This window comes from Lupinus angustifolius, chromosome LG14 (genome assembly GCF_001865875.1).
Source record: "Lupinus angustifolius cultivar Tanjil chromosome LG14, LupAngTanjil_v1.0, whole genome shotgun sequence".
NCBI classification, from domain to species: domain Eukaryota; kingdom Viridiplantae; phylum Streptophyta; class Magnoliopsida; order Fabales; family Fabaceae; genus Lupinus; species Lupinus angustifolius.
Genome location: NC_032022.1, coordinates 1,435,636 through 1,451,715, shown reverse-complemented (window position 1 = coordinate 1,451,715; position 16,080 = coordinate 1,435,636). Strand labels below are relative to the sequence as shown.

General features: G+C 31.7%; 2 protein-coding genes across 2 annotated transcripts; one reads left to right on the top strand and one right to left on the bottom strand.

The window, feature by feature from the left end:
• LOC109326209 (cation/calcium exchanger 4-like) lies at positions 1,698-4,094 on the bottom strand. The gene is made up of 2 exons (XM_019558907.1): positions 3,978-4,094; positions 1,698-3,887 (listed from the first exon to the last, which is right to left on the bottom strand). Exon 2 carries the CDS (start codon positions 3,802-3,804, stop codon positions 1,909-1,911), a length of 1,896 nt encoding a protein of 631 aa, XP_019414452.1. The 5' UTR covers positions 3,805-3,887; positions 3,978-4,094; the 3' UTR covers positions 1,698-1,908.
• On the top strand, positions 9,802-15,395 carry LOC109326919 (aldehyde dehydrogenase family 7 member A1). The gene is made up of 14 exons (XM_019559827.1): positions 9,802-10,037; positions 10,597-10,683; positions 10,838-10,969; positions 11,569-11,641; positions 11,810-11,832; positions 11,924-11,987; positions 12,613-12,658; positions 13,287-13,467; positions 13,720-13,896; positions 14,001-14,165; positions 14,312-14,452; positions 14,540-14,637; positions 14,810-14,959; positions 15,072-15,395. The coding sequence occupies exons 1-14, from the start codon at positions 9,900-9,902 to the stop codon at positions 15,124-15,126; spliced, it is 1,530 nt and encodes a 509-aa protein (XP_019415372.1). The 5' UTR covers positions 9,802-9,899; the 3' UTR covers positions 15,127-15,395.

Here is a 16,080-nt window from a genome sequence, read left to right as displayed (position 1 = left end):
ATGAAGAAGTTACATTGGAAGAGTGTAATGGTAGGTGACAAAGAAGAGGTGGAAATATGAGGTTAGGTGTCAATGCTATTCTATGAATAACATTGTGGCAGATGTAGTAAATAGGTTGTCTCACAAATAGTTAAGAAAGACTATGTCCCAGACTCGATATACTACTTAATAAACACTAGACTCGATATACCGCTTAATACATATCAGACTCAATATAATGCTTAATACGTGTCAAACTTGATATATTGCTTAATATTTACCGATCAGACTCGATAGACTGTTTAGTACGTACTAAATGCATTGCTTAGTACGTACTAGACTCAATATATTGTTGAGTATGTACTATGCTCAATATACTGTTTAGTACGTACTAGACTCGATATACTACTTAGTATGTATGCTAGACTTGATATACTGCTTATTATATACCAGAGTCGATATACAGCTTAATATGTACTAGATTTAATATACCACCGGGATTCATTATAAAAAAAGTCTTATATAAGTATATATAGAATTGGGTACTATACACCAAATCCAATATGAAGAACTAACCATGTTATGCAACAAAAATGAAGAAAAGGTGGGAGTTATGCATATGAAAGAGCCATTCAACTTTCAACTTCGTAAGTATTGGTTTTGATTGTAATAAATGAAGGAGTGAGAATTGAAGTTGAAAGTAAGTGAAAAGGGTCATAAATAATAATGAGGCTAGATAGGGGATTCAACCAAATGTTAATGAAAGCATCTTCATGTGTCTACAAAGACAACATTGCAACCAAGTATACATATCATCAACAGAAACAAGGTTGTTTTAGTTTGATTAACTGTTTCGAATTCGAGTCGAGTCTTTAGTAACTCATATGGTTCTAAAACCGAGTAAGGAAAGAGTTTTGTCACCCTTGCCCTGTCCTGCTTGAATCCAAACTAGTTGAGTGATTATAATGTGTGGAAAAAAAAGCATCAATGTTCTTAGTCAGTGGGTGAATGAGCCATTAATTTGGTACCTTCCACTCATTAGTAGAGGCTCTCTGGAGAAGGTGTAATGTTCATTTGAAAAATAAATTGGTACTACCAAATGTATCTCCTTGAAGTTCTTTTCGGGGTTCGTGGCTGCCCCTCCTAACAAGTATTGTTCACAGGAATCAAACTCTTAACCTTGAGGATCAAGTGTCGCTGATTGCAATTTGAAAATAAAGATGTCAGTTCCCATTTTTATTCCTCTTCAATTCTCACCTAACCACACATAGACTTGAGTGAGCACATTTCAAAGTATAGCATTTTATTTTGTTACCCCAATCATAGTATTATTATGTATTTTATCTTTGTTACTCTTTAAATATTTGTAAATTTTATATTAAGTAACTCATGATACATTTTGGAGAAGGAGAATGATAAATATGAAATTAAGGCTTTAAATTTGGGTTTATAACCACTACAAATACTCGAATGTAAAGGTTATTAAAATAATGAAATCATATTGTGGTCACAATTGTAATCGTGTCAGTCATATTTATCCAAAATAGCTCATAATGTCAAGGTTTTGAGACTATGCTAAACCAAATCATGATTTAAAATCTTTCTCCCGAAACAAGTTTCTATAAATCAAGCTAACTAACACTTCCAAGTAAAATATGTGTATCTCTATAGACCCTCCCTCAAGAAAAGAAGATATAAATAACTCAAATCTTATTTGTTATTGAGAAATGATAATAACAAATAATACATACAAATCTTCATTATGAGAAAAAGCAAAATTATTGTTAGAATACTATGGCATTATCATAACCAATTATGGATACTATATACAATATTTCACTTAACTCATCATAACCAACCACTTTGATTAACAAAGTTTTCTTCCCCTCCAAACTAAGGTCACTCTCCTACACCTAAAGTACTTCATCATCAACCATCTCCCAATGACACAACATCAATAGAAGTAGTGATCCTAAAGAAGAGGAACACTAAATACAACAAAATCAAGCCAATTCCCATTGTCTTGTTAAGGCACATATTGTTTCTTGGTAGCATAATAAGAGACCAAATAAGGGCTAAAACTAAGAAACCCATTGTATAAAATAAGGTACCATCTTTTGGAACTATGAATGGTTTAGGTCTATTAGACCAAGACCCAAATAACAATGAAATTCCTAACCCAACAAGTGTGTTGAACATAGGACCAGCATAGCAACCTGACATTGCAATTTGCACACCATCTTGACTATTCATTGCCATTGCAACATTTGACACCAAATCTCCCATTGAGTTACCCCATGCTAATATTGTGACCCCAAGAATTGATGGGTTTATACCAAAAATGATGCCAAATGAAAGTAACAAAGCAACAAGCTCATTTGCAATGATGTAGAACCACACTATGCTCATAAGAAATCCACCAAAAACCCAAGGAAACAAAAATTTCTGAGGTGGCTTATCCGGTCTAGTGTACACATATGCAAGAATTCCAAGCACACAACCTATGATAGCACTAGCAAAGTACACAATCATGTCACGAAAAGAAGTCGTGTTATCCCGAGTATTCCATAAGAACGCGAGTAGTATGGGCGATAACGAAGCACTAGCAACGGCGTAGCCTTTCGACCAGCGCTCCTCTTCGACTATAGGTATTGTTAGTCTTCTTGGAAGTGTTAATGGCACTTCTAAGAATGAGAAGTGTTTGAAAAATGAAGAGTAGGAACATTCTTGTTCTGTCAATTCTTCGTCAATCCATCCCCACACAAACTTTGTGCCCTCTGAACCATACTTCACACTATGATTTGCATAGATTGCTACATTTGGTGTCCAAATCCATTGTGACACTTTACTTTGAACATGTGGAACTTTTTCTACAAGCATTTGTTCATCATCACCTTCTTCACATAGAAGCAAAGGTGTTGTACTTAACTCGAGTTTCTGAGCATGTTTCTTCGAAACCTCGTTCGCGGTAACAGAGAAAGCATACACAACATAGATTAAGATGAATGCAACAGCAGCAACAACAACAACCTTACCACCAATCAAAATAACAGCAAGAGACAAAATAGTAAAAAGGAAAAAACATATATCTCTGATGAAACACTTGTTATCAATCTTAACACCCCTGTCTGAAACAGAAAGAGAAACAACACCAACAACAACACATGTAACAAACACAGCACCACCCAACACACTATTCAGACCAACTTCACCAGAATTACCCTTACCCATGAAAGCAGCAATGCTGGAAAACACATCAGGGGCACCATTTCCAAGGGGTAAAAGAGTAACTCCAGCAACAGTTGGTGGCAAATTCAAGAGACCAGAAAGCTTCTCAAGAGAACAACAGAAGTAATCTGCAGCAGTGTTACCTAACAAATAGAACAATGCAGATAACCACACAAACAAAACTGCATATCCTAAAAAGGTGAAGTTTTTGCAATCACAATAAAGAAATGTGATGTAATTGAAAAACCCACCAGAAATGCAACCTGGGTTTTCTTTCAAGAAATGGCATTTGTTGGTGTAACTTTCATGTGCAAACAAATCATTGCATGTCTTAATATCACTTATTATGCTCACATTTTTGTTGGAGAGTGATGAAGAAGAAACATGAGCTGTGTAATTTGCATTGAGTTGTGTCATTTTACGATGATGAATCATGTGAAAGTGAGACCCATCACTCCATTTTCTATTCAAATATGTATCAACACCAAAGTTTTTGTTACTATATAATAAGAAAACCAGCACCAACCCAGAAACGCCATTGAAAACCAAATGAAATTTTGAGCAGTTTTCATGGGAAAAAGCTTTGGATTCTGTCATCTTTGCAATTCAAAACAATACCCGTGTTCAATATTTTAAATTGCGGTTGCGGTTACCTACCATCCATATATTATCGAACCCAGATTTAAAACTTTGGTCGATACTATTTTCCTTTCTTTGGAATATAATAGGAATCAAACCTCATATATTGAAAACAAGAATTGAAAGGGAAGAAAAACATGAATTTGGATTCTTGAAATAACAGGAGGAGATCCTAGTAGAGAAAAAGATAGAATCAATCATACAATGTAATTTTTATGCAATAAATGAATCATAATATTGCTAAGAAATAAACTATTGTAAAACAAAGATTGTATCTATTTTTTTCTCTATAAAAGGATACTCCTGTTACAAGGAGAGAATCCTATTCTACAACAAATGCAACTTCCTCTGAATTTTGAAGATAATAACGATGTTATTACCATTGAGTAAACGTGTCTTAAGCGTGTGCATGCATGGGCTTCATAAATTATACTCCACAAAATATTACTTTTTTGTTCTATTTTTTCTTTTAGGATGATACATATATATATATATATATAGACTCACCAGAACAATGCGCTATTGTGAGAAATGAGAATCATTCATGATTGGTTCAATCAAGATCTAATAGTATATATTAAATATTCTCATTTATCATAATAACGTATTGTTTTCACGTGAGTAGCTCCCATATATATATGTATAATAATAATTTTCTTCTGTTTTCATTGGCCAAAAAGTATTATTTAGTTATGGGTCAAAAGTTATGATTAGTCAGTTGTGACAAGCTTATATGAAGGGACATGTTATGAAGTCTCACATCGTCTACTAGTGTTGGATATTAATGTGACAATTAATTGGGACTTTTGGGTGTGTGAAATAAAAAAAAAGTCCGACATTGGGCGGAGGAATGAGTTTGAAAGACTTTATAAGCCTCAAGTGTCAACCCTGGGGTGTGCCCCAAGAAGTACAATGAATGTGCGCGTACCACTGCCTCCTTTGGCTGGCTAGGTTCAGACTAGGACCCAACATTTTTAATTTTTTTCCTCCCATTTTTTGACGTTTGAGCTTGGACTTGTGGCTGAAGGAGTTGTCGAATGAAGGATTCGTTGGAGGCCTCAGGCTATATATAGAGGCCTCATCCCTTCATAATTCTTCGTCCTTAGTTGAGTACATTTTTACTCGACCTTTTCTTTCTCCCTCGTACTCTCTACCGAAGAATTTCTGACAAACTTCTCTCTCTTTCTTTTTTTGTGACACTAAGAGTCGACACAAGCAACCAAATTGTGAGAATTTCAATTACCGGCATTGGTAGTAGGTTGTAGGAAAAGAATCGACACATGTAGTCATATTATGGATATTTTGAGAATTAGCATTGGTAGACATATTGTGTGTAATTGAGATTGACTCTTATAGTGGAGCAAGAATTCGATAATATAGAATTAGACTATTTTATCCTGAACACGACATGGTTGATAGTCTGCTTGCACATTTTGGCCAATACTATGAAACGTCTTAAAGAGAACGACAATTATTGCAAGCTACGTAAACAACAATTAGGAATGACAATGGGGCAGATCGGGGTCGGATTTATACTTACTCAACCCGTAACTCGAAATTTAGAACTCAAACCCAAAATTATATTCAACAAGATTGAAAATAATAATATCATCCCAAACTCATCAGATTTCGAGTAATCCGATGAAAAAACCCGACCAAAATAACTAAATATTACAATTCAATAAATAAAAAAAATCACTGTTGTAATAAATACACTACAACATATACTAATTTAACATTATAATATGACTATAAAATATACTAAATTATACACACATGCTAATTTGACTATAGGATATAACAATGTTTAGTGTGCATGTTCAGTAGCAGTAACCAAGCTTAATAAAATATAGTAAAATAAAGGCCGCAAAACACACCACATCTTAAATGCCTATATCTCAGTTTAGGATATCAACTATACCAAACTCGAAATATAGGATTGGGTTTTATCCGAACCCAATCACAACAGGATTTCCCTATTAAATTTGGGTTGGATTCGGACATGTACCCACAAGTTTGGTTCTCATTATCATCACGATTATCTACTTCCTTATCTTGGTAATAATATTATATGTTCATCTACTCTTTTCATTAGTCGATTGCATTGTGAGATGATGGACCTTAATATAGTATGAGAGTCCAAATTTTCTCTTGTTGTCGTAGGCTAAGGATATCATTAATTTAATTATGGGTTCTCTTTAGGGAAGTTCACATCACCTACTTTAATGTGGAGTATATCATTTTTCTCACAATTTTTTTTAGCAATATGGTGACTTGTTAGAGTGAGTGAGTTTTATCCAATCACGTGAAGACATAACATCATATTTGATAACAACTATATATGGTAATGGATATTGGGATTATGGGTACACATAGATAATACCTATAAAGGGTTGGATTTATGTTTTTGGAGTAGCAGATAATTTAGACTTGAGATTTTGAGACTGCTTTTGGATGAATCGAATTTGAGGTACTCAAAGTCATATGTACCTGAATCCGCTTTTTTTTTTCCTAAATATATATATATATATATAGCAATATATTTATAATATCATGTTAATCATAATTGGAATGTTATATTTTTAATTCATAACTGTGATATAGTATTAATTCATAACTGTAATTGTTATGTTGTTAAACATTGGTGTTATGTTGTTAATGAGTGATGTTATGTTGTTAATTCATAGAGAATAAAATATATCCTCATATTAGAAGATAATGTATACCTGCAATCAGTAAAAGTATTACATGTGTATTGTTTTGTTTAGTTTTATAAATATTTTTGGAGAAAATTATTAAATATGAAACATGTCATGATTTTAGTAGTTGTAGGAGATAATTTATCTCATTATACTATAAAATATTTTATTCTCTAATTCATATGTATGATGTAATATTATGTTGATTTAAGAGTTCTTCCTAAATAATTTTTGTATCATAATGTTGATTTTTTTTTATTGTTTGAGTAAATTGAGTTGTATTTAATAGTCAATTTAAATTGTGTTTAAAACTTTAAATTAGTTTTTTATAAGGTGTTCTCTTGTTGGTTGGCTAAATAATATAAAGATGGTAAGAAATAAACACACAATTTAAAAAATTATTTACAACTATTTTTAATATTTTTAAATTTGTGGATACTTGTAGAACTATTATATACCCAATTACCTACATTAGATAGTAGACTCAACGAGTATTAGCATAAGCATGAGATAGGTGTGGTCCAAAAATGAAATAAGAAGGTTGGTCTAAATAATATATTACTTGAACCTATCTATGATAACCACACAAGTATATTAGGATTCCAACTCCCATAACCTTCCTTTGTTTAATTATTTTCCATCACTATATATATATATATATATATAAGTGGATAAAGCCAAGGATGAAAAATGATTTTTTTTTTCATTTTTTTAATTTTAGCTTGAAGAAGAAATTGAAATCAACATCGTTTTGCGTTTAATTTTTTTAAATCACAAAACGATTTTATTTTGTAAAATGATCTTAATAAAAAATAACATTATTTTTATTAAAAGATTCGATTTTTTTAAGAAGAAATCCAAAACAATATTTTTTTAGTATAATTTTCTTAGAAAAAATTAATCAAAAAACTACGTTGTTTTTTAAAGTGATTTTTTTAAATAAATAGAAGGACGTCATTTTCATTAAAGAATTTAAAAAAAAAATTATTGTCTAATTATGTTTTAGACATGCTTATATGAACATAAGACATTTGGTCAAGTCAACAGTTAAGTATCTACGTACACCAAACGTCAATGGATAAATATGGATGAAAGGACTAACATAGTTTTATGTTAAAATTGTTGGGAACTAAATTAATAATTTAAATTTGTTAGAACCTAACTTAATAAAGATCAAAAATACTAAAATAGATAATTAATCTAATTTTATCACCCCATATACATTTTTCTATAAACAAAATATATATCTATAATTTTCTATATATTGGAGATTCTTTAATTGCTGCCATTTTATTTAGTTGCTTTATACGTGTATCTTTTCCTATTCCGAGTCAAAGTAATATTAGTGTTCATTTTTAAATTACAGTCCCAATTACCTACCACCAATAGCATATATCAGTAGGGAACTGTCTCATTATTTTGTATCAACTCTATGTACAATAAATTTATGATTGGTTAGAAAAATATTTAATAATTAAACTTTAATTTAAATATTTTTTTGATCAATCATATACTCATAGAACATGGAGTAACACAAAATATGAGATAACATATGTACTTATATTAGTGAACCCATATTTAAAACTTTGGGGCGATACTATTTTCCTTTGTTTGGAAAATAGGAATGAAACCTCGTAAATATTGAAAACAATAATGGAAAAGGAAGAAAAACATGAATTTGAATTCTTGAAGACAATGATGTTGTTGTTGTTACGTGTGCATGCGTTGGACTTCATAAATTATACTCCACAGTATATTACTTTTTTTTGTTCTATAAAGACAATAATTATTTGTCCCTAATCGTGTCTCATTCTTTATTATAAGTCTATCACATAAATAAAAGCAACATTTTAAAACAAAAAGTTATATTTTGATTGGCTTGAAACATTGAATGAGACATCATTCACGACAGGTAATCTCAGTCCATATATATGATCTATATATATAATATAAATATGTAGGATGATCATGGGTCAAATGATATTATTTAGTTATGTATCAAAAAGGTAATAATAATATGTTAATGTTTTATATATCCTCCTACTATATTATCATACTAATTTCCTATCCATAAGAAAGTTGCATATATCACTTGTAAATCAATCAATATTGTTGTGACATATATATCAGTTTCTTCTAGGTATGATGATTAATAGGAGATTATATTATTTTTCATAATGATAATGTTATATCTTTATACTGAATAAATAAAGTATTACCATTGTGACACATGTCAATTTATTGTATGAGGACGGTGAGAATATTAGTAGGAAAATATATCGTTTTTCATAACGAGTAATGTTATATCATTATACCACAAGAAAGTAATATAAATCATTTATAAATCAATCACTAATAAACAAAGTATCACCTTGTAACACATATAAATTTCTTATGGATTAGAAGAATAGCAAGAAAATATTACATTTTCTATAATCATAATAATACATGTTTATCTACTCCTCTCTCGAAATGGATAACATTCTTTTTAATTATGACTCAAAGGTGACGGTATGTTGGAAAGTAAGAAATCACATAGTCAAATGTGGAGTATACCATTTTTGTCACCAAAATTTTCAGCAATATATGGTGACGTGTCAGACTAAGAGAGTAAGAGTGAGTTTGAGTTTTATCTAACCACGTGGAGTCCACATCCTTTCCAATCTTGGATGAGGTACTGAACTTCAAAAAATTAATAATAATTAATGATATAGATTTTAAGGAAAATCATCTAATTTTTTACTAAATTCCCCTAATAATAATAATAATAATTTTTCTACCTAACATATGTTAACTTACAAGTTATATGATTAATTTATAAATTATATATGTGTCAATGAACAAAAGAATTATTAGGAGGATATAACATTATTCTCATTTTAAATATATTTTGTTTAAATAATTTAGATAAAAATCATTCCAATTCTTATTTCCCCTCATTCATATTTAGACATGTGAAGTTAATCCATTAGTTTTATAAAATTAAAACTAAAATTTTAAATATTATTTATTTGTTGATGATTAATTCGAAACATGTGACCGGAACTTTCAAGGGACAAAGAATCTCATTTCGAATCATCAAACCCAATATGAACTATCTCATATTCCAATACGGGAAAGGATACAGCCAAAACCATCTCACATTCCAATACCGGAAAGGATAGAGCCAGAACCACGTCACGTCATGACATAACATTGTGTTTGGGAACCCCACGCAAGCACTATATTAGGGTCCCATTACTTTCATTTGTTTTCAATCCCTCTCTCTCTCTCTCTTTCTCTCTTCAGTATTCGAATCTACACAGTTTCATACAAAATACCTTAATTTTCAATTTGGTTTAGTTGTAGTGAAAAATGGGTTCAGATAATAGAACAGAGTTGGAGTTTTTCAATGAAATTGGTTTGGGATCCAACAACGTTGGTGGTTACATCAATGGTCAATGGAAAGCCACTGGTTCTTCAATAACTTCTACCAATCCTTCTAACAATAAGGTTCAATTCACACCATTTCTGTTTTTTCTATTTTTTTTTTCAATTCATTTTGCAAATTATTTCATGCATCATCAATTGTTGAAGGCAAATTTCATATACAAATTCAAAGGATACTATTTTAGATTTTAATTTTGATGTGATGGAATGGAAACAATTAATTGTTTATTTTATTTATTTATTTATTCATTAATTATTATTCTAATAAAATATCAATTTTTTTTGTATAAAGAAGGGAATCCCCAATAATAGTGTTTTTTGTTGTCCCCGAAATTTAACTTTTTACATTTTATCTAATTTGATATTTGGTATCCGATAGGTCTTATACTACTAAACCATCATCTTCTTTGTATAATAGAGTCAATTTGGTTCTAAAAAATGAAGTCACCAAATAGTAACTAATTTGGTCGTGAAAAAATAAAGTTACAGAATAATATGGAGGAAATCTTCAAGGACTATTAAATTTAGATGATATTATTTTTTGTATTAATTTTCAGAATTGTTATCATGGTTTTCTTGCTTTCATTATTATTGTATCTAAATATTGTGTATTTTAAATTAGGCTATTGCTGAAGTGACTGAAGCAACTTTGCAAGATTATGAGGAGGGATTGCAAGCTTCCAGTGAAGCAGCTAAGATATGGATGAGTGTGAGTCATTTTTTATTTTATTTTGAATTATTATCATTGCACTTGGGTGAGTTTTATACTTGTATTATAGTATCATGATAGAATTTTTGTAGTAAGTATTCTATATTCATGTTGTGGGAAACTTTGTAATGATTTAGTTTTAATCTTCTTGCAGGTTCCGGCACCGAAGAGAGGTGAGATTGTAAGACAGATTGGTGAAGCATTAAGGGCTAAATTGGATCCTCTGGGTAGGCTGGTGTCACTTGAGATGGGGAAAATTCTTCCAGAAGGAATTGGGGAGGTTCAGGTATGGCAAATCTCTTTATTCAACCATATTTTGTAAGATATTTTCATGTTTGAGAGAACAAGAAATCAAAGAACAATTTTATAACATAGACTAAATTTTTTTCATGGGTACCGAATTAATGTTGTTTCTAGTGAAATTTTATGCAATTTATCCGGTTATCTGGTGATTTACATCCAGATTTTTAGAATTCTGAAGGGGTTTGATATTTGTCAAATAATTATTTGTTATGATTTTTCATGTTGGCTTGTCCAGAGCAGCTGCATATATGTAACTACATTTACTTTTTCTCTCAACCACATGTGTTATCACTTATCACCATATACTATGCATTGGTCACTTAATTGAAGTGTTTTATTCCGAGAAGACAATTCTATGCCAAAGATATGATGCTTGTATTCAGTTTCTGTGTAAATTGCTTATAATTTAGAGTTGCATCTTCTTGGCCTGTGTCCTATATTCAGAGTTCTTCAAATTATGCGCAGAACAAATTTAATGACATGCAGTATGAAAAGGAGAAAATTAAAATGTGAAATGTTTATTATCTGCACGTAGCATTTGTATATGATATAATTTGTAATCTTTCATGCTATATATTACAGGAAATTATTGATATGTGTGATTATGCTGTTGGGCTAAGCCGGCAATTAAATGGGTCAATTATACCTTCAGAACGTAAGATTGCTTATCTATATCAATTGCTAATCTTCCTTTATAATTCTTCTGGTTGGATTGTTATTTAAAATAATCTGTAGCTATGACAGAGTTTTTTTCCTGATACTAATTCCTCCCCAAACTGTTCCGGGTCTGACTAATTGTTTTCTTCTACTTGTTTCTTTACAGGTCCAGATCATATGATGTTTGAGGTGCAATGTTTAAACTATGATCGTTTTATGTATTTCTGTAACATTTTATGATAGCTTCATTCACTGTAGTAAATGCATTTTTACAACACAGGTATGGAACCCTCTAGGAATAGTTGGTGTAATCACTGCTTTCAACTTTCCATGCGCTGTTCTAGGTATGATTTTTATCAACCTGTCTCAATGCTCACAGTAATAAATTTCTCGGGATCTTAGATGTCAATTCAATATTGCATATAATTAGTTTCAGAATGTTGATGGATTCACTATCATCTGGTCATCTAAATTTTGGCACACACATTCGACAGTTCACATAAAAGTCTGATAAATTTATCTGCGAGTCATTTTGTTTGGAAACTATCTTTTCAATAAACCTTTACATTATCCCCAATTCATTAAGCTTGCATTTTATCTTATTTGTGAGCAATTTGATTCACTTTATACCATCTCTGTCCTTTTACAATGCATTTCCAGCTGTTGATATATTTTAGCTTATTGTTACTTGTTAACTGCTCTTCATATAATACAAAGATAATTTGGAATCGGGGTTGCTACTTTTAATCTGTCTTTCAAATATGCTACTGTCTACTGGTGTCTTAAAGTCCCCACTTTAAATAAATTGATGCATGCCAACATATATATGCTGATAATTTTATTGAAGCTTTTCCATCTATTGTTTGATTTTACTCCGCATCATATGATCTACATTCAGTAATCTTATATTCTCTGGTTCTTCTATGGTAAATTTGTAATTAAAACATGTTCATCTCCGTTTTGCATCAGGATGGAATGCTTGCATTGCATTAGTCGGTGGTAACTGTGTTGTGTGGTAAGTCTACACTTCTATCTTTAGATATTTTATGAGATTAATCAATTGGATCTTTATCCGATCCAACTGTTTTGTTAATACTTCATTGCTTGTAGAATTTGTTTTCTTTATTTTCATGCCAATACATAAACCTCTCTCATGACCAGTGCAAAATACCGGTCTGGTTGTGAAAACACCGGTGTTTAGTGAATATAATTGAACTTGTAACAGGAGAAGCTGGAATATTTTTAGAGATAATTTGGCCTCTGACTGCTCCTAATGGTATTCTTGTGAGTTCATCTCACTTAGCTAAAGAAATCCCAATTATATTGATTGATACCTAGTGGGATAAGGCTTGGACGTGGAGGTGATTGTTCTTCAGGAAATTCATGGCAACAGTTAAAATGCTGTATTTTTTTTGTTTAATGTGGCGTTGTGGTTCTCTAACTCCCTCCCCCCTCCAAATCCAAACATTTGCACAATATAACAGGTTTGCTTGTGCATATTGATGAAATATATGACATCTATATAAATGTCTTTGATGTGATATATTGTCAGCTCCTTCCTCTTGAGTGTTTAAAATATTTAAAGAAAATTGTGTTATCTTTTCAATATTTGAGTTTTTCTGTTTACCACATGCACATTCCAGGAAGGGTGCTCCAACAACTCCTTTGATAACTATTGCTGTGACAAAACTAGTAGCTGAAGTTCTCGAGAGGAACAAGTTGCCTGGTGCAATATTCACCTCTTTCTGCGGAGGTGCTGACATTGGTGAGGCAATAGCAAAAGATACACGCATTCCCCTGGTTTCATTCACTGGAAGTTCAAAGGTACAATTTTTGTGTTCTTGCCGTCTTTGTCATTGGAAATAACATCTTAAACAGGTGACTTAATTAAACTAATTGAATGTGATGTACAAAATTTCACTCTTATATTAAAAGGTTCAGTTGTGCTTTAGATGATGCTCTGTTCAGTTGCTCTCATCCCCGTATTAAAACACATTATGTGGAGATACCGTTTCAGTATGATTTGAAATATCTCAATATGATGTTGAGTTGATGATGATGCATTTCATATTATAGGTGGGAAGGTTGGTCCAGCAATCAGTTAATGAAAGATTTGGCAAATGCTTGCTAGAGTTAAGTGGTAACAATGCTTTAATAGTCATGGATGATGCAGACATCAAACTAGTTGTTCGCGCTGTTTTCTTTGCCGCTGTAGGTACCGCTGGTCAGCGTTGCACAACCTGCCGTAGACTGGTATTGCCACCAATTAAAAAAACTAAATTTCATGATTATAATGCTTTATTATGTGATTTTTTTATGGTATATTTATTTTTTAATTTAGCTGCCTTGTACTGCAGTTTCTCCATGAAAGTGTTTACACAGATGTACTAGATCAACTTGTTGGACTTTACAAACAAGTCAAAATTGGGGACCCTCTGGAGAAGGGGACTCTAGTTGGGCCCTTGCATACTCGTTCCTCGGTGGAAAACTTTGAGAAGGGTATTTCAGTAATTAAATCTCAGGCATGTATCATATCATATTTTCTAATTATGTTAAATATTGTGCGCGTGTAACCTTTCATATGATGTCTATTATTTTGCTCAAACATGATAAATTCTTGCACATTCTTTGTGTGATGATAACTTACTAGATAATTCTGATTTATCAGGGAGGAAAGATCCTAACTGGGGGATCTGTACTAGAGTCAGAAGGAAATTTTGTACAACCAACAATCGTTGAGATATCTGCAGATGCTCCTGTAGTTAAAGAAGAATTGTTTGGTCCAGTTCTATATGTTATGAAATTTCAGGTAGCATATTATCTATATCTTTTATTATTGGACTCATTTCTTTCCCAGTTTAGTTTCTTATTGAACTTGGGCAATTTTTCTACTCAGACTCTGGATGAAGCAATTGCCTTGAACAATTCTGTACCTCAAGGATTGAGTAGCTCAATCTTTACAAAAAGACCTGAAACTATATTCAAATGGATCGGGTAATTACTTAGACTTCATTGTTCCTCCATCCACTTAATCTCTGCTAGTGACTTCATTGTTACTTAGGCACTCTAGTTCTAACAAAAAAAACACTGGTTGTGAAATCTCTGCTGGTGATATCTAGTTGTATAAATAGTATATTTTCTGATCATGGTTGTGAATAATGTTCAGTCCACGAGGTAGCGATTGTGGCATAGTGAATGTTAACATACCAACAAATGGAGCTGAAATTGGTGGTGCCTTTGGTGGAGAAAAGGCAACTGGCGGTGGCCGTGAAGCTGGAAGTGACTCCTGGAAGCAATACATGCGGCGATCTACATGGTAAGTATTGTTTGCATTGGCCCTTGGTTATAACTTATATGCTATGTATTAATAATAAATATGTATTTTCTGTGCATGTTTGTAATGAAATTATGATTGGTTTCCATGGCAGTACCATCAATTATGGAAGTGAACTCCCATTAGCTCAAGGAATAAACTTCGGCTAGAAAGCTAACCCTGCAACTGAGGATGCTGGAATACAATTTTTGGCCAGAAGAGATAAGTTCTGTACCAAGATGAATTCTAGCTGAAATGGGCTTGAAGTGTGTTATCTTAACAACATTTGTTGTAAGGATAGCACCTTCACTTGAAAAGTTGAACTTGTAAGGCATATTAAATAAATGCCCAATAAATTTGGTGTGTAAGAATCTTATATTTCCAGATAAAAAATGTTTGATAATAAATATGTTTATCAAAAGTGGTTGTGTGTGATTATATTTCCAATTTCAGCCTAGTCACAATCTGCAAGCAATTCAATATAATCCTAATCTTTTTTTTCTTCTTAAACTGAATGGAGGAAAGTTCCTGTCATATTAATAAGTATATGTGGTCTTTATTTTGATGGGTAAGGAATATATATATATATGCTAACTGATAATTGGGTAAGAATGCATGACACTTAACTCATAGACAAATGTTATATTCCATCGTCGAAGATCTCCCAACAAAAAGATACTTTATTTTCCTCTCCATCCAAATACATCGAAAAACCCCAATATTTTTTACTAAGGGGAGTGACACAACCATGGTAAATCTATCTATAACTACAATACTCATCAACCATATCATATGTTACATCTCCACTCTTCTTAAAAGAAGAGAAAATATATTTACCTATAAAGAAAATTCATCTATTTGAAGAAAAAATCTTCAACACAAAGACCATATATGCATGTGTAGATTCTGAAATCATAACATCCAAGTGCTCAATAATTGTATTGGTAAAAATTGATTAAATGTTTTCATATACATATAAATTAAATTGAAATCTGAAATAGACAAGATGAATATGAGAAGCAGTTTGAATTGTATTTATTAGTATTTAAGTAGTAATTTAAAAAAGTTGGCTTAACTGAACCTTCTTTCAGAAAGAAGTTAGGAAATCAACGGATGATGGTTCA